Genomic DNA, 18868 nt, shown 5'->3' on the forward strand with positions numbered 1-18868 from the left:
ATCTTAGGTTTATTAAATAACTATATATATATATATATATATATATATATATATATATATGACCTTGGTTATATATATAACCTTGATAGCATTTCAGTTTTACATAAGAAGTTTCAATTGTTTACTTGTTACACATTTTAAGTCATAATGAAAAGACTAACTGGTTACTTAAGTAGGTCAAATTCTTTAACACATTTGAACTGCTAAGAAAAACAACATGCATAGATTCTTTAACATTAAAACATTTATCTAATTGTTGATTCTTTTAAACACGTGCTTACATATGCCTGGGGTTAAGCGATGCTCATCCATTTGAAATGCATTTATCTTCTAAACTAACTGAAATTACTTATTAGTCAAAGTTTTGGCTGGGACCATGGCTAGATTCTTATTTGCAGCCATTATGTAACATAATCCTATTTATAGTCTATGTAAGGACTTAATAAATTAGGGAAATTCATTTCATTGTTGCTATAGCCCACACAACTCATCTAGCTCATGTATCTAAGTATCTAACATCCCTTAGATGCAAATGGCACATTACCCAATTCTCTCTGCAACCATGCAGCTTTTAATATTTGATTAAACTTTGCATTTCTTGATTCTTAACATATTCGAATAACTTGTCATGCCACTTTATTTCTGATTTGACAGAATCTTGCATTTTCTCCCATTCTTCTGGTCTGGTAGGACCATGGAATTACAAATTTAAAATGTTATCTGAGGAAGGGGAATTGCTTTATTACAAGAGACTAATGGAATATAACAACCAAATGTAATACATAATCATTTTCACTTAGTTGTATTATCTCCTTGGCCTATTTTAGGGTTTCCTGGATTGGGGAGGGGAAGCTATGTAATATATTTTTTATGAATTGAGAAAGTTTGACTACGACTTGATATTGGATTGTAACTGTCTTGAGACTGATAATGCCATTGTGGTTATGTGAAGAAGCGCCTTATTCTTATGAGATGTGTGTTGGAATATGGATCATAATATCTAAAACTTAATTCCAAATGACTCAGTGTCCACCACTACCATGACAGATAGATGGATGGATAAATAGATGGATGTATATGTGTTTGGATAAATACATAGATAGAAAGATGAGAAATACAATATCTGATTGGAATCTCCATATCTCAAAGTTGTATTAGACTCTGTTATAGTCCTAGTTTCTGAGAATGTAACTTGTGAGTCATTCTTGATTCCTTTTTCATACTCATTCTGCACCTAGAATGCAACAAGTCCTGTTATTTCTTTTTCAAAATAATATTTTAAGTATGTTTACTTTAATGCATCCCTAGTATTATATTGCTAGCACTCAATTCAAAGGTCTTCAATGATTTTCCATTCCACTTATGAGAAAAGGTCCAGCCCGGCCCCGCTGCCTACAGAGAGACTTAACTTCTGGCCCTCTCCTCCTAGCTCAGGATGATAGACTTTCTTCCAAAACAGTTTCACAAACTATTGACTGTTTTGATATTTGAGGACCTATGGTCATGCGATGAATGCTACCTAGTTCGCCTTGCTCCAGCCTTCATCTGACTAACTCGACTCAGTCCTTCAATACTTTTCAACTATCGCATTTCTCAGAAAGTCTTTTCTTGACACCTGCCATCTAAATCAGGTTCTACTGTGCTTTACTTTTCTTTCACAGCAATTGCCTAGTATATTTTGTAAACATTTTTAATGTGCTTGATTATTAATTTAATAACTCCCTCCGTCTTTAGTCTATAAGCTCTGTGTGGGTAAAGCCTATGTTTGTTTTGCTTGCTACTGGCTTCCCAAGACCCTGAGTCCAACACTTAGAAACTGCTCACCAAAAATATGTGAAATAAATAAGTTAATTAATTAACAGAAATCTCAAAGAGAGGAGTACTATTGGAAAAAGAGCTGTTTTATTCTTAGGAAAGGGTTGTCAAAGATGTGAAATTATATTGCCATTATTCATTGTTGGTGCCCATGAACATACTTTTGAACATTGGGGAGTGGGTTTATATTCAGCCAAAAGATATTGACATTGTGTCTCTTGTGATTGATTTCTGTGCTGTGCCTTCTCATAAATATTTTGCCTATCATCTCTATTGAGAAAGAAATATATTTATTCTGAAGTAATAATACTAACAATCAAGTTTATTAGAGGGAAATTAGCAATTAAGATAACTAGTAAAATTATTATTTTATTATTAATTTGTTATGATTACACTTCATGAAAGGAGGAAGGAAGTCAATATGCTAGCATATCTTCAATGCTGCTTCAGAAGAATAAAACGTGCAAATATCTTGAAAAGGAACCTGGTGAATTATTAAGGGAAAGCTTTTAAAGTGACGTAGTTCAATCTGTCATTTCACTTACTCCCCCAAAAGTAAGGTACTACAGTAAATGTTCTAAACACTGTAGATCATTTAAATGCTGTAGATTACTTGAGAAAACCCTCAACAGAAAGACAAATGAGGAAGGCAGGCAAAGGGAAATAAATGAACACTCAGTTTGTGTCAGAGAAAATTGGAGTAGGTTTTTCTCTTAGGAACAGCCTTTAGCTTTCATATTTACTTATGGTATACATCAGAATCTTAAGAACCATAAAATTTCTGAATGTCTTCTTGATGGCTAAACATATTTCCTGCTTTGTTTGAGGCATTATTCCGAAAGTACATGGTGTGTTTTTTTCTTTGTTTAGCAAGACAAGGACATTCTACATTAATGAATGTATATGTACATAATAATGAATATTTCCAATGAAGGTCATATATTTTCATTTAAAAAAAAATATATATGTTGACTCGATTGTCCAAGTGCAAGATAAAGATAAAGAATGTAGAGCTTCAGTCTAGATGCCCCATCAGAAAACATGTTTCTTTATTAAGGAGTTGTGATCCCTAGCACTTTAAAACTAATGATTTATAGTCGGGCATGATGGCCCATGCCTGTAATTCCAGCACTTTGGGAGGCCGAGGTGTGTGGATTGCCTGAGGTCAAGAGTTCAAGACCATCCTGGCCAACGTGGTGAAACCCCGTCTCTACTCAAAATACAAAAATTAGCTGGGCATGGTGGCAGGTGCCTGTAATCCCAGCTACTCAGGAGGCTGAGGCAGGAGAATCACTTGAACTCAAGAGGCAGAGGCTGCGGTGAGTCGAGATCACGCCATTGCACTCCAGCCTGGGTGACAAGAACGAAACTCTGTCTCACAAACAAACAAACAAAACAAACAAACAAACAACCAAAACTAATGATTTTGGAGGGTGATTTAATATGTACTTTTCCTGGAGAGTAGACTGTGTAACATCAAGATTCTTTTTTTTTTTTTTTTCTTTTGAGGCGGAGTCTCGCTCTGTCGCCCAGGCTGGAGTGCAGTGGCGTGATCTCGGCTCACTGCAAGCTCCGCCTCCCGGGTTCACACCATTCTCCTGCCTCAGCCTCCCGAGTAGCTGGGACTACAGGCGCCTGCCACCACGCCCGGCTAATTTTTTGTATTTTTAGTAGAGACAGGGTTTCACCGTGGTCTCTATCTCCTGACCTTGTGATCCGCCCGCCTCGGCCTCCCAAAGTGCTGGGATTACAGGCGTGAGCCACCACGCCCGGCCAACATCAAGATTCTTAACTGGGCAATACAGTTGCCTACCTGTGTGGCTTTAGTGCCTGTTTACCTGGGATCTATTAGTTATCCAATGCTGGAGTAGAGTTTCATCCTTTAATTTAAACTTTGATCTCTGTTAAAATACGCACATTTTTTTTTCTCCTTTTTCCTGAGAACTTTAAATGTTTCCAGTAATTTAAACCTTAATGAACTGTTGTGATCTTTTCTGCAGAGCAGGTTTGAGTGAGTGATACAGAAGCACCAGGTCTGAGGCCATGCCGCTGCAGGAACGGCAGCCTATGGAGAGTAGCTGCTCAGTAAATGCAGAGGAGAGCCAAGAATGAGAGGACTGGGGCATCACCAATGCCAAAGAACTCGTTTCATAGTTTTGTGAATCTGTATGATAAAAAGTTAGCTTTAGTTTATTGGGGAAAAGTGCATGAATCTCAGATTGATGTTTAACATTTGAAGAGATGATATTTAGTTTGAATTTTTTATTTTTCTTTCCAACTATAACAACAGATCAGCCTATATCAAGGCAATAAATTAAGAAAGTTTAAAAGTTTGATAAATTGTTGAGCTCATTTGTCTCTGCAAAAGTTATTTCTTGAGAGCAGATAAAGGCACTTTCGAACATGTTCACTTTATTTTCAGGTCACAGGGGTGCTATTTAATAAATTACTTTTCTCAGGCACTAAGAGCCACCTTTATTCATCTGAAAAGGTTAATGCAGATTTTTAAAGTGTCCAAGTTATTCCCGAAGAGTAATTTGTGCACTGGGAAAGTCTATTTTATTTGAGAAGTACCTAAATAGCAAGAAAAAAAAAAGCAAGTGAAGTATACGTTATAGACACAGAGATCTGGGTTATTCATAATCAATGTTCCCCACCAGCAAGCTTCATTTATGTGGGTTAGTTATATATCTCTGACCACTTTATTTAAAATTTCAACATTTCTTCCCTTCTGCCTTAGAACTTCCTACTATTCTTCTTGCGTTATTCTTCTCCATGTGCTCTTCTCCATAGAGCACAAATATACTCTGTATTTTACTTATAGATTTTGATTCCTTCTGACTTCTCTTAGAAGTTAGAATGTAAGTTCTATGCAGATAAAAAATTTTCTAATTGCTGTACCTTAGCATCTCCCCACCCCCTGGAGAGTACTAGACACATATAAACATTCAGTAATTATTTGAACCGCGTACACAAGAATAAATCGATACTGATCAAATTTACCAAGGAAATCGCCAAATTTCCCTTTGATTTAGAATTATATGCATCATTTTCTGGAAGGCAGTGCCACATGTAATAGTTGAGGGTGGTTTCTGGAGTCATTGTTCTGGGCGTGAATCCTGATTCTGACACTGACTGTCTGCTTAGCATTGGGCAAATTACTTCAGATTACTGTGCCTTAGTGTTCTCATTCCCCAGTGTAAGGAGAATAAAGTGCCTGTCTCATAGTTAGAAAACACATATAAAAGTACTTAAAACACTCTGGTACACAGTCAGCTCTTAAAACTTGTAAGTATTACGTTAAATCAATTTTTGAAAAGAGCAATGTTCTTTATGCACTCACTGCCTAAATGAAATAGTCATGAAAATTGTGTAGATATTAACAAATATTTTGTCTCAATCATCTGAATTATTTAATTCAAAGCATATCTTAAGCATACATTATTAATATAATTTACTTTCTGAAAATCAGTAGGACATTAATTTTATTTATTTGAAAAACTCCAATCAAGTCAAACAGAGTAATGTAATAATTCCAAATGTCAAGCTTGTTTTTGAATTCTGCATTGCCATTTACTATGTCTGTGATCCTGTGTGAGTCAATTAAAATCTTTAAGCTTTGGTTTTCACATTTTTAACATAAGTAAAAATTAAATCTATGTAATTAGTTGAATATTAAACATAGAACAGTGCCTGGTACATACAGTAACAGATCTCAATAAAAAGATTAAACAAAGATTATTTTATATTAAAATCTAAAGAACAATGTTTGTGACAGAACTATATCAATTACTATAAAATTGAGGAGGAATTGAAAGTGCATTATATTTTTCTGACTCCAAATTTAATTCTAAGCAAAGAAATTAGAGATTTACATGTTGGAAGAAATTATTTTAAAAAGAAAATTTAGTATGAGAAATATTGACATATTTGACAGCAAATCACTTAGCATATGATTTCCTCTTCTATTAGTAACAGTTTATGAGATACGGGTGTCTCTTTTTTGTATAAACACTTCTGAATTTCTTAAAATTCAACCTTTTACTTATAATCCTCCTTCTCCTCCCCATTCCCATCAATTTAAACTTATGAAGATTCTAAGTAAGAAACACATACAAAACTCTTTTGCACACACATCTTCAAGGCCATTATCATCTCAGAATGTGGTATTGATATTTTGTATTATTGGATGTATTAGGCAAGTCATTCTTGTAAACCACTATTAGAATCCAAGCAGACACACTGGTTGCTGCACTTAGATGTGGTGGAGAAGATGAAAAATGCTTCTGTTCAGATTCTCTGCCAAGAGTTTGCTGGAGCCGCAGTGCGACAGCAAGCACCTCAGATTATTCCAGAGTAAACCACAGGAACCAGGTTCTACATTCTGAATAGAAACTCCACTAAACCTTTATAACCAGATCAGGACTAAAATACACATGTCTGGAATTGCACCTGTCTAAGAGCCAGGGAGCCTGAGCAGCCAGGATGATATGTTTTTGAGGAATGTAAAGGGTGTTAACATAATCCCCCAATCCCATACAATTCAATTTCAGAAAAGAATTTAGGGACTGTGGTAAAATAGCACCTCCAAGCTTGCTACGGCAAGATGATGCTCAGGTTTTCCATGTGCAGGGGAAATGATGAAGGTAAAGTTGAGGATGGGAAATTTGCAAGATAATAGTTCATCAGTTCGTTTTAATTTATAGTTGAACTATAAAGAACCTCCAGAAGGCTTGAAAATGTCATAAGCTCTACCAAGAGTGTAGAAATTAAAAATAGGGATACTGCCTCTATAAGAGATATGGGTGTCCTTTTAAAATTCCTTGCTTAATGTGCCTTAATATTAAAACACAGATCAAACTGTACTATTCTTTATGCACTTATACTTTGTAAAGTCTATGATCATCATCTTGTTTTTTTTTTTTTTTTTTTTTTTTTTCTGAGATGGAGCCTCGCTCTGTAGCCTAGGCTGGAGTGCAGTGGTGCGATCTTGGCTCACTGTAAGTTCTGCCTCCCGGGTTCACGTCATTCTCCTGCCTCAGCCTCCCAAGTAGCTGGGACTACAAGTGCCCATCACCATGCCCGGCTAATTTTTTGTATTTTTAGTAGAGACGGTGTTTCACCGTATTAGCCAGGATGGTCTCGATATCCTAACCTCATGATCTGCCCGCCCCAGTCTCCCAAAGTGCTGGGATTACAGCCATGAGCAACTGTGCCCAGCCTTTATCTTGGTTTTTAAATGACAAATCTAGAGAATGGCTGAGAAGGGATTATTTGAATCCAATCAATATATTTTCTGTTAAGGAAGCTGCCTTCTACTTCTACCTCTTATTCATTAAAAAATGGTTAGGGTATTAATCCCCATGAAAATGCAGTAGGTTTTGTTAAAGAGAGTAGGACAGTGTCATGCCTTTTTTGGACAACCTTAGGTGTGATTTAAAGCTTTGAGGCTAAGAGTTTACTACTTGTTCTCAGTGAGCTGTTTCAATTAACACGAGTTTTTCATTTATTTTTGGTCAACGCAAATGTGTCTAGTTTAGTCAATAATAATGTCTTTGCTGTTTTCACAATGAGAAATAAGGACTTCTGTCTCTTTAAAAATAATTTTATTCCTCATAATGCCCCATTATAAAATATATCTATAAAGCAAATTGTATTAATTACATAAAAATTCTTTACTCATTATAAGATGAACAGATCTATTAAAAGATACAAAATGTAAAAAGCTAAAGAAAATGGCTGATGATTAAATGGCAATAAAGAAAATCTTAAATTTAATAACATGAAATTTAGGTAACTTGTTCAACAAACTTTACTATCAGAAAGACTTAGGGTTGAATTCTAGTTCCTCCACTTATTTTCGTGTCATTTAAACTTCCTGAGACTCATTCTTTTCTCTGTACATGCAGCAATAATTGTAATCTCATCCATCATTATAAAAAATATAAATGAGCAGCTACAGGAAAGTTATCTGACACCAAGTGCCTTCTTTGTGCAAAGTGTACATTTAAGAAATGTTATTTTCTCCTGTGAAAAATATATTAGCTAGAAAGCATTTCAGAACCACAAAATAACTCACCAACTTAAATTCCTGATTCTGTAATTTCTTAGGATACAACTCTATGTTGAGGACAACAGTGTGGGTCTAGAGTTTCCAATGTCTTCCAGGAGTTCTTGAGACCCACCATGAGAAGGAAGTGGTGGGCCATGGAATAAATGTGGCTGCAGTGGAGCGTATTGCTTATTCAGGCTTCTTTCTTTTCTAGTGTCTTCCAAAGACTCCAAAAGAGCAAGACTGTCTTATTCTATTTGAAGTATGTTGAGGAGCTAGATAATGATGGCGCAGGTATGGCCAAGAGCGCCTAGGGTCTGGGTCAACTACTGGTGTGAGCCTTTTGCTTTTGGACTGTCACAGGCAATCAGAACTAACTAGGCATATGGCTGTTCTCTCCAAAGTCTTTAGATCTGTGCCTAAGTACTATGTGATAGTGCTGAAGGAAGGAAGTGCCTGCTGAATTAGTATTTTTTTCAGTCTATTTTTGAGAGTAAGCATACCTTTCTTTCCCACATCCTCACCAAAGTGACCTTATTCACTGTAAACTAGTTATTGTGAAATGATGATTCAAAAGCAAGATGTGTTTCCTTCCTTTTCCTAAAGACTTGATTAATTATCTCAGGGCAGATCTTTAAGGACAGCTAAAACACCATTTTCCCTCCAAAACCCTAGCTTTTAAAATGCACTAAATTATTTGAGTAAACCATTTGCAATTTTATTTTCTTTTTGCTTTTTATACATAGACCAAAACCACCAACCCAAAAGATTTTTTTCAGGGTACAAACTATGCTCTGTGAATAAGTTAGGTATTTCTGAAAGATGTTTTAACTCTATCAGGCCAATTAATGGGCATCCAAGAAAAGTTATTAAATGCAAGACCAGTGTTTAAGTATTAAAGTCCATTTCTATTTAACTGTTCAACCCACGCTGATATATTTTAAAACATCTTCCATTACTTTATCCTAAGAATTCAACATTTTCTTATGTCTGTATCAGTCCTTACTACCCACCAAGGAGCAGTCATGGGAGGAAATGCAATATCGTTCACACACACAGTATTTCCCTGTTCTTCCTTTTGCTTTATCACTATGTTTCCTAAGAAAATGACATACAAACCATTGATTTTGAAAAGTGGCAGTATTCTGGAATTTTTCTGTTCGGGGAAGTTTTTTTCTGTTGAGGGCAAATTGTTATTTGGTCATTAAGATTATTGAGATTCCTCTTAGAATCAAGTATTCAACATTTAAATTCCTCTGACTATATATTTGTTGGCATTATAAAATGTAGACTCATCTCCAAATTGGTTAGTCTGCCTAGTTATGCTATTCCAATCTGCTAGATACTTGGTTTGAGTTCTTCCTATGCATAATAAAGAATTTTCCTTTTGTAAACTTTATGATTTATACGTTAGCTCTTCTACTATGAAAATCTAGCTTTGTCACCCTTAGCCAACAGAAGGCAACAATGAAAACAATATTGAAATGTTATAACCCAAATATCTGCCTTTACTACTGATAATCCTCAGTTACTTCATGAGCTTTTGCTGCATGGATGTAGACTGCTTATCCAACAGTGAGCTGAGATCAGCCTCAGTTTTTCCGGTAAGTAGGAGTGAAGGAGTAAGTAGGAGTGTCCACATGATAGATATCTCTTTTCCAGGTTTTGCAATGGAACAAATATGGCTGCTGCTGCTTCTAACAATTAGAGTGCTTCCAGGGTCTGCTCAGTTCAATGGCTACAATTGTGATGCCAACCTCCACAGTAGATTTCCTGGTAAGTGTAAGTCTAATCTATTCTCTAATTGCTTCTGAAAGAGTGATTATATTTGAAGAGCAAGTCATTTAAATATATATGGAGAACGGGGGGCTATCTCTTTACATTAAGTGGATATTAACAAATGGCAAATGACAAGACATTTTTCTAGAGCTGTAATTTACATCCATATTAACATAGAAAGTGTTCATCATAGTTAATATTATTATAATGGCTGCTCACAGATATGAAAAATATTGCCTATTGTGTAAAAAATTGGGAGAGACTAATTTCATTCAAAATTTGCAAAATTTGTATCTTTTTTCTCATAAATTAATTCAGACTTTAAAAAACTGCTCTTAAATGCTAATATATTTATTTAGGAATAATCTTAAGAAAATGATTGTGAAATATTGTACAATACAAAAAAATGCTATTTCAATGAAATGATGATTACCACCAAAGTACACAGTGAGCTTCAGAATGAATTTCACAGAAGCCCATCAACGTCGTGACAAATACGAGATTTGGCAACATTGATGGGCATATCCCACAGGTTTTAAAACCTGCACCCAATGAGAAGTTACTCAACATTTTACCTAAGTATTCATCATTTTATATTAGCTAAAGTAATGGAACCACAGTTCAACATTTACAAAATAAAGATTAGATAATTGGACACACTTTTCCAAGTCTGCCATGCAAATGGAATCTCTTTGGCCATGGTTTACATTCTCAAAACCTGCCAGTCCTCCTGTGTTTGGAGCATGCTGTGGAACAGCAAACCTGCATAGAGCAATCAGTAGGTAGTTACATAGATAAAGTGCGATTTCTACAACAGAGCACACATCAGAAATTGTCTGAATGTCTTCATGAACTTAGACATAGGATGTAAGCGCTTGGTTTGTTAGTAAAATATGAACGTCATGGTGGGAATGACTAAAGGAATTCGGGGAAAATATGCTAAGGCAGAGTTGTTAATGGCTTTCAATATCAAAAATGAGCTTATTTTACATTTATTATTATGGAAGATTTCAAATATATATAAAAGTAGAGGTTAATAGAAAGAGCATTCATATTGATTATCCAGCATTATCAATTATCAAGATTTATAAATTTTGTTTGATCTTTGTCCTTACCGCTCCCATCTCTAGCATATTTAAAATAAATGTATTATTCATGCTTTGGTGTTTATATGTGATGGAAAAGAACTTAAAAATCATTATCCTTTACGTATACATCTAATAAGCTCAACAGTAATTTCTTAATATCATTAAATTCAGCCAAGTTGCCTCTAAAATCTTCACACAGAGTATTTGTTGATATATCTTTTATTTCATTTTGTTTTATAACTGTTCTCCTCTGTCCTTTGCTTTTACAAAATGCTATTTATCTCTTTGAGCAGTGTGATCATCTGTCTTGTAGAGTTCTGACACTGGATTTGGCCGACTGCAACTGTCAGGTGTCATTGAACAGGGTCCTCTTTCCCTGTCTATACTGTAAACCAATTAGAGCTAGAAGTTTGAGTAAATTCAAGTACAATTATTTTGGTGAGAATGTGTGTTATGTAGTGTAATAAAAGTGTTTTCTCTTAATTTTGAATGCAATCAAGCATCATTGAGTCGTTTTAAACATAACCTTTTAAAGGTTTGATGTGGTCACATTTTGTTTTAGGAAGAGACATTAGGATAAGTGTGCAAGACAGAATCAAGTTAGGATAGACAAGAGGCAGAGAGAAATATCCTGAAGGCAGTGGCAGTGGAAGCACTATGAGGGGACATTTATTAAGAGATATTTTTGTGGTAGACTCAGCAGAAAAGGAGAATTGAATTGATTTGGGGGGTTAGAGAAATAGAAGATTAGAGGATTTTTTTAACTGGAACAACTGGATGTTAATGTTGTTAACAGACAAGAAAAACATAGGACACTTGCATGTGTTAGAAAGGAAGTTCGAGTTTGGCAATAATGGACTTGAGGCATTTTTAGAATATATAGTGGCAGTTTCTTTCTATTCAGTAGTAGGAAATGTGGAGCTGGGTCTGAGAAGAGAGATCAAAACTGAAGATGGCTGTATGAGAGTTGATTCCCTGTGCAGTGGATAAGCCATGAGTAGAGAGTAGGAAAATATAAAGTATGAAAATAGACTGCTATTTAGATAACTTTTGTAGTTGGAAAAAAAAAAAAAAGAAAAAAGAAGAAAAGAAAAACGAGCAACCTGAGCTAGGAATTGAAACAAAAGAAAGGAGCAACCTAAGGCAGGAGTTGAAATCAATTCCTGGGACTATAGAGGCCTGAGCATACAGGACTAAAGGGTGAGTATTAAAAAAAAATGGAAATACTAATAAAGAATAATTGATGAAATGAGAAAAGAAAACACCGAAGCGATCAACGGTGCAGATGACGGAATTAACCTTGGAAAAGTAGTAGTTGTTTGTTTGATTTAAAAGAGAAGGAGAGATAAAGACACAGTAGGAGAAGGTGAGAGATGCTAATTGTGTTCACTCCCTCAGTGTAGTGGAAGGCTGTGACCCCCTGTCATCAGAGTTGCTGGAGGCCTGGGCAGGGTGGTCAAGCCATGATCCTGTTATGGATGGATAAGAAGGCCGAGTAATAGAAAGACTGCTCAGCAGATATCTGACTGGTGTGGTAATTATATACTTGTAAAGGTTAATAAGACATGTTAAAGAGCCTTGAAATGACTAGGACAGGAAAAAGAAGTATTTATCATATGGTGAAGTTTTAAAAATCATGTTAAAAAGTCTGTGTCCAATGGCATCTACTGACCACCTGCATCAAAATCACATGGGTTAGTTGTTTAAAGTGGGGACTCAACCTGTTTCACCTCAAATAAGTGATGTTAGAATCTCTGAATGTGGTCTTGGGAATCTGTAGCTTAAACTCTGCAGATGAAGCTAATGTACATTTATGGTGAAGAACAACTGATAGTGTATTCTATCATTTTCTTGAGTCAGTTATTCCAATGAAAAGCACAATTATTTGTTGGGGAAATATAACTAAAAACAAAATCTTCTCCCAACCTAGAAATACTCTCTGCCTGGGTAGTAGAGACATAAAAACACTTTTATCATTAAATAAGCATTAAACCAGAATGTGATGCACATCACAGGTAATCAGTAAGAAATTACAAAAACAGAAAGAAACCTTGCTATTTTATATAGCCAAGCGGAGACAATTCATTACATATATTTTCAATATGGACAATAACTAGTCCTCAAGTAAGAGGACTTGACAGGACCGTTTGTGATGCATACGAATCCTCTCTTTACCTGGTAAGTAGGGTGAGCATCTGTGTTAGCTGATTTGTTTCATCCAGAGGAAAAAATAACTTCTCATATCTTTACGACAGGAGGGAGTTTTGCAATTTGGAGCAAGGCTCACATCAAAATTAGGCTCCCTACCCTAGCGCAGAAACTGGGACATAAGGCTACCATCTCCCTTGATGTTTACATTTCAAAGAGATGGCTCTCAGATCCTTGAGAAAGCCATTCCTGGGTCATAAAGCTTACAAGAATCCTATCTAGTTTTCAAAAGGATTAATACACACTTCAAAGAGAGGGGAAAGTACTTCTAATTACAAGTTTTCTAAAGTAAATGCTCTCAGAAAAAGGGAGGGAGAAGTCTCTTTTTCGATTATATTTGTGTTTTGTGTTTGTATTTTTTCTTACACATATTAGCACTTTAGGTATTATCTGGCTTAGGCAACAAACACCCAAACTTTCCAGATGTATATTCATAAGCACATACACCCATACACACACACACACACACACACACACACAGAGTTATAATTTTAAAATTTGTATTTAAAAAACATTAAATTTGTATTTTAATAAAACAAATGTTAATAAAATCCAAATAATGCTGAAGTCCCAGGAGAGACTTTATATTTAGATGGGTATTATTTAACCCATTTTTTTGGAGGTTGTTGGCAAAAAGAAGATCAGAGTGAGCAAATAAAGCCTAAGGATTAATTGCTTACTGCCTTCTTGACTCTCAGTATCTCTTCCACATCACGATCACCCTTGATGTCATCAGGAGCTCCGCAAGCTGCTCAGAGCCTAAGCAATGGGATGGAATGAGAATGAGTCTGGCAGAGGAAAGGGGCTATCTAAATGCAAAGCAATGTTAATAATGATAAGAGCAATCATCTCACCCTATCTGACCTTTGCTGTTTCATGACATTAGAACTATTTTCTTTAATTTCCATGGCATTTATCCTGGGGCCAAGAGACACACTATGGTCTAATTCATTTAAATTTAAAGGAATGCCATTTAATTTTTAGAGGTAGTTAACTCTTGGTTATCCAAGCTTACAGCAAAAAGCAGACTCATGAACCACTAAAATTACAGTTGTGATGATTCTAGAATAAAACTCAACTACTTTATTTGGTTAACGTAAAACATGCAGATGAATGTACTTGGCCTTTGTGACTGGTGTGTATTTTCTGAAGCCAGCCCTTTCTTTGGAAGTACATGAGGATTAGACTAAACTTTCTGGCCTCTAAAGAAATCCTCAATGATAAAGGCACATCCAAGGAGAAAAATGGGCTTATAAGCACAAGAAACTTTATGGCTTGACACTGTCTTATGGTGAACTAAGTAGTCATGGGAAACTGAGTATGAGTCAGTGTTTCATAACATGTGATTTGATATTATGTTGTAAATAATACTAATAAGGAAACAAGCACTAAGTTCCATGTTTTGAGTACCAGGCACCTCACAGAATTCTTTCATTTCTTACAACAAACTTTCAAAATCTTTTTAAATCCTCCCTCCCTTTACAGTAGGAAAACTGAGGATATAAATTTGTTAAATGTTGCAAATCTGCAAATTAATAGAGATATAAAACTAGGATTCTTTCCATCAAACAATGATGTCTGAAAATGAAATTTGAATAGTAAGTTTTAAAAATGATGTATGTATGGGGATTCTCAATTGAAGTTACCATGTTTAAGGATCTGAAAAGTCATGTGTTAGGGGAATTTGTTTAGTCTTTTCAAGACCTGCTTGACTAAGGAAATCTTTTTATCGGTAATATTTTTAATATTTTAATATTCAATGAACACAAGTGTTCCACAGGAGGTAAAATGGAGAATCAATGATTTAATCAATAGAATTCATGAGTGAGTTCAGTAAAATGAACTGTCTAATTTTGTGTTAGGCTTTGCTTAACCATGGCATTGTTCTGTGCCCAAAGACAAAGTAAGAGAGGCCAGTGGAATAATTATCCCAGGGAATATATTCTGGTCCTCTGGGTGGAAAGGAAAGGCCAATTCTCCTTTATTCCTACTTACTGATAGTGCTTTGGTCTCCAAGTTGTCAAGAGGATGCCTGCTTTCCACTTTGCACCTGTGACTGCAATTACTACAACAGATGAGGCAGAAGAACAGATCCAGGCGACTATTGCTGATCGCATTCTGGTTAATTCACAATGATAAAGTACAGTGGAGAAGACAGCAATCTGCAAGTTCAATGAGTGATTCAAGGTCCATATTCTCCCATGTTTTAATAACAGCGTTCTTTATTGCACGAATTTTCACGTTTTCTGTTTTTATAAAGAAAACCCATTTGCTTTTTTTTTCTGCTTGAAAAAAGATGACCAAACTTTTCTGGTTCCAAAGAATGTGGAGCAGCAAGTGTGATTATAAGTCTGCAAAGTTTGCCTCAGCCTGCATATGAATTTCCTACAGCACTGGAAACAACAGCTTGCATCTGCTAACAAGAAACAGATGTTGTGATGAAAAACTGAGGTGGCACAAAACCTGTTCAATAGACAGAGGAAACTTGAATTCCTAATCCACTTTAAGTTCTTCATCAGCTGTTGGTATTTCGTGTAGATGAAATATCAATACCCCTTTAGGACTTCTAGCTCTTTTAGCACCAAAACCTCAATCTTACATAAAAACTTGGTAAGAGCAAATCTTAACTTTCAAAAATGAGCTAAAACAACATATGTAGCATCTGTTCTCCAGGCAATTTGTAAGCCCATGTAGTACCAAATATCACCACTGTCATTTTAGAGATAAAAGCAGAACTGATATATAAATTATTATTATGGTCTACAAAGATGGTATAAATTAGTATTGGAATATTTATTGGAGCCAAGAATGTAAATTATTTTCAGGTGAGATTTTCTACCATGCTACGAAGCACTCTGCAGCATACAGAAAATGTTCCTCCCACTATATTGAACAGATTGCTGTTTATACTAACAGTTTTAAACCAATACTGCTTTTAAGTACATACAAACCAGTGCATCAATACGAATGTGATGATATTCACAGGAATCTCCGCATCTGAACTGTACAGAGCCTCCTGCCTGCTCACTGCGGACTAGCCACTCTACCCCCATCCTCTCCAGTTGCTTCCGATTCCCCAAGACAGCATGTCACACATGCTCAGGAAAGGTCCACTTCGTTTCTTTGGTCTGGACTCCTTGACCACAGTGCTACAGGCACCACCACTGCCAGAAATGCTTTTTATGGAAACACTGCCCCACTTGGCATAGCTGCCTTTTGTTGTGGGCTGCTCTGCTTCCTCCGGGTATTAAACTGCTATGGTTTACAGAATGAGACAGAGATGGGGGTAAGAGAAGAGGCTGATCCTGTTCCCAGTTTTGTTTCACACATTGCCACTGGGGCACTAAAGAAGGCTTACTTAGACTCAGCCTCACAGAGCATTTTATGAGCCTTCTTTCATTGAGATTCAAAACCAGTCAGTTCTTCAGACGAGAAAGGGAGTCAGACGCAGTTCTAGCCCCTTCATGATTCTTGTCTCTTTCCCTCCTGTCCCTTTTACAACCAAACTTTTCTCTCTTTTAAGCATGTAAATCAGACAAATTGATATTTGGAAGGAGGCTTAAACTCGCCAGGTGAAATCCACCTATGAGTTATCTTCTGTCCAGTCAAAATACAAAGCTGTGACTTAGCACCTGAATTGACCGAAAAGTTGTAACATCAGGATCACCTGGAAGCTTGTAAGAAATGCAGAAACTCAGCCCCAACTCAGATCTACTGAATCAGAATCTGTATTTTTATAAGATTCTTTGGTGATTCATCTGCACAGTGAAGTATAAGAAGTGCTGGTTAGGTCATGGTACCCATGATGGTCTGCTATCTTTATGCTGTTACAAAACCACACAGTATTTACACTAGCCCCAGCTGACCATCATGCACTTGCTTGCTATTAATAGTAATAGGTATCAACAAACCTATCATTGTTAAAAATTCAGTTTTTAATGAGGCAAGGTAACTAGTCACCAAGGCTAATACACTTAAAGAGATAAAATACAAATAACTTGCAATAATCTATTAATTTTATATTATTTAATGAGTTGCCTTTTCTCAATTTGAAGTTAGACATTAAGGATTTTGATGTTCATTGAACACTCAGAAAACAGAGGCGTCATCTCAGGCAGTTGGCAGAATACAGATAGATGAACAGTTAAGATGAACCCGTATCAACTGTACACATATTTTGTTTGTAAATATTGGAACTTGATATTAAAGACTTAGACACCATTGAAATAAATGTATTTTAATCAATATTTGCTATTTGTGACACACTCTAGGAAAACCCAGAACTCTCTACTATTAGTTTATAATTTAATAGGAAAGTAAATATCCACTCTCAGATAGAATGTAAGTGAGACAGTAGACCCACAGTTAAAGTGAGATAGGATAGAGCGTGAGAGGATGGTTACACTCCATTGGGAAAATTACAGAAAGGCTCATCAAAGGTCAGCTTTGAAATTATTTTTCTGTTTTAAGTTTATTTCTCTTCTTATCTGAATACTCTCATTGGTAATTTCAGCTATCACTAGTGTTTATTATTGATATACTGAGTATTTGGTGATTCTCAAATTTGTATTTCTTGTTTTCTGTCTCCAAATATTAGACTCATATTTTGAACTACCTACTGTACATTTCTGCTTGAATGTCACCTAAGTAATTCAGCCTCTCAAAAACTGAGCTTATCATCTTTCTCCCTGAATTTTTTTATCTTAGGGCATGATCCACCCACTCAGCAAAGCTAGAAACCTACACATCAGTGACATCCCTTTTTCTTCATTGAATCTTCCCATCACTTCCTTATAGAATCTAACCAGATGGAACTATTTTATTTCTTCCTAACAATCCCATTCAAACACGACTTTGCTACCAAGACAAGGTTGTTTATAATGTTGTTTACAAATCTCTAGTGTATCAATATCAGGCTGTATTGTAATTGTTTACTTTTCTTCTGTCTTCTTTATTCAGTAAGCTCCTTGAAGAAACGGGGTCGTTTGTTAATGTTGTTTTCTCAAAGTCTAGCACAGAGAGTGGTACATGATATGTACACAATAAATCCTTTCCTGAAACATGTTGCTGATAAGAAGTGGCATGTAGTTTAGATCTTGAAAATAAATAAAACCAATTGCCTCTAGACTAGTGGAAAATTGATGGCACTGATTTTTCATGTTTGATTCTTGTGCATCCCATCTTTTTTTTTTTTTTTTTTTTTTCCTTTGAGGCAGAGTCTAGCTCTGTCACCAGGCTGGAGTGCAGGGGCGCGATCTTGGCTCACTGCAACCTCCACCTCCTGGGTTCAAGCCATTCTTGTGCCTCAGCCTCCCAAGTAGCTGGGATTACAGGCATGCATGACCACACCTGGCTAAGTTTTGTATTTTTAGTAGAGATGGGGTTTCACCATGTTGGCCAGGATGGTCTCGATCTTTTGACCTCGTGATCCACCCGTCTCGGCCTCCCTAAGTGCTGGGATTACAGGCATGAGCCACCGTGCCCGGCCTCCCCATCTTTTTTCTTTTACACTATACACTGACCTCCAGAATTTCTTTTCATACAGATGTTTATTTTTTTAGATCAATGATGAAGGAACATCTTGAGTCACTGCACTACAGTACTGAGTACCAGCCTACAGCCAAATTTTGGAGTATTGCCATCTTTGTATTGCAGAATATATATGTGCAAATTATTTGAATAATTGTATCAATCTGTACTCATTATTCTGTAAAATAACTGGAAAATATTAAGCATTCTGATGCTAGTGAAGGGAAATGAAGGCTCCAACAGTATTGAGATGATCTGAAAATGATGCAGTCTATCAAAAGCCTCACCGTTAGCCTCAATTGAATGCTGTTAGATTTAAGCAAATTGAGTATAGAATTTTTAAAGCAAGATCAAAGTTAGATGTATTATTAGATATGTAAATAATACAATGCAAATA

The 18868-nt window shown here is 35.9% G+C and overlaps 1 protein-coding gene across 1 annotated transcript in view; it reads left to right on the forward strand.

The window, feature by feature from the left end:
• Positions 1 to 6421: 6421 nt before the first annotated feature.
• ZPLD1 (zona pellucida like domain containing 1) overlaps positions 6422 to 18868 on the forward strand; it is a 42029-nt gene continuing 29582 nt past the window's right edge. Inside the window, exons 1-2 of the mRNA XM_073009609.1 lie at positions 6422 to 6461; positions 9530 to 9643. Coding sequence (XP_072865710.1) covers positions 6422 to 6461; positions 9530 to 9643 — 154 coding nt within the window. The remainder of the gene's footprint in view (positions 6462 to 9529; positions 9644 to 18868) is intronic.

This window comes from Chlorocebus sabaeus, chromosome 22 (genome assembly GCF_047675955.1).
Source record: "Chlorocebus sabaeus isolate Y175 chromosome 22, mChlSab1.0.hap1, whole genome shotgun sequence".
Lineage (NCBI taxonomy): Eukaryota > Metazoa > Chordata > Mammalia > Primates > Cercopithecidae > Chlorocebus > Chlorocebus sabaeus.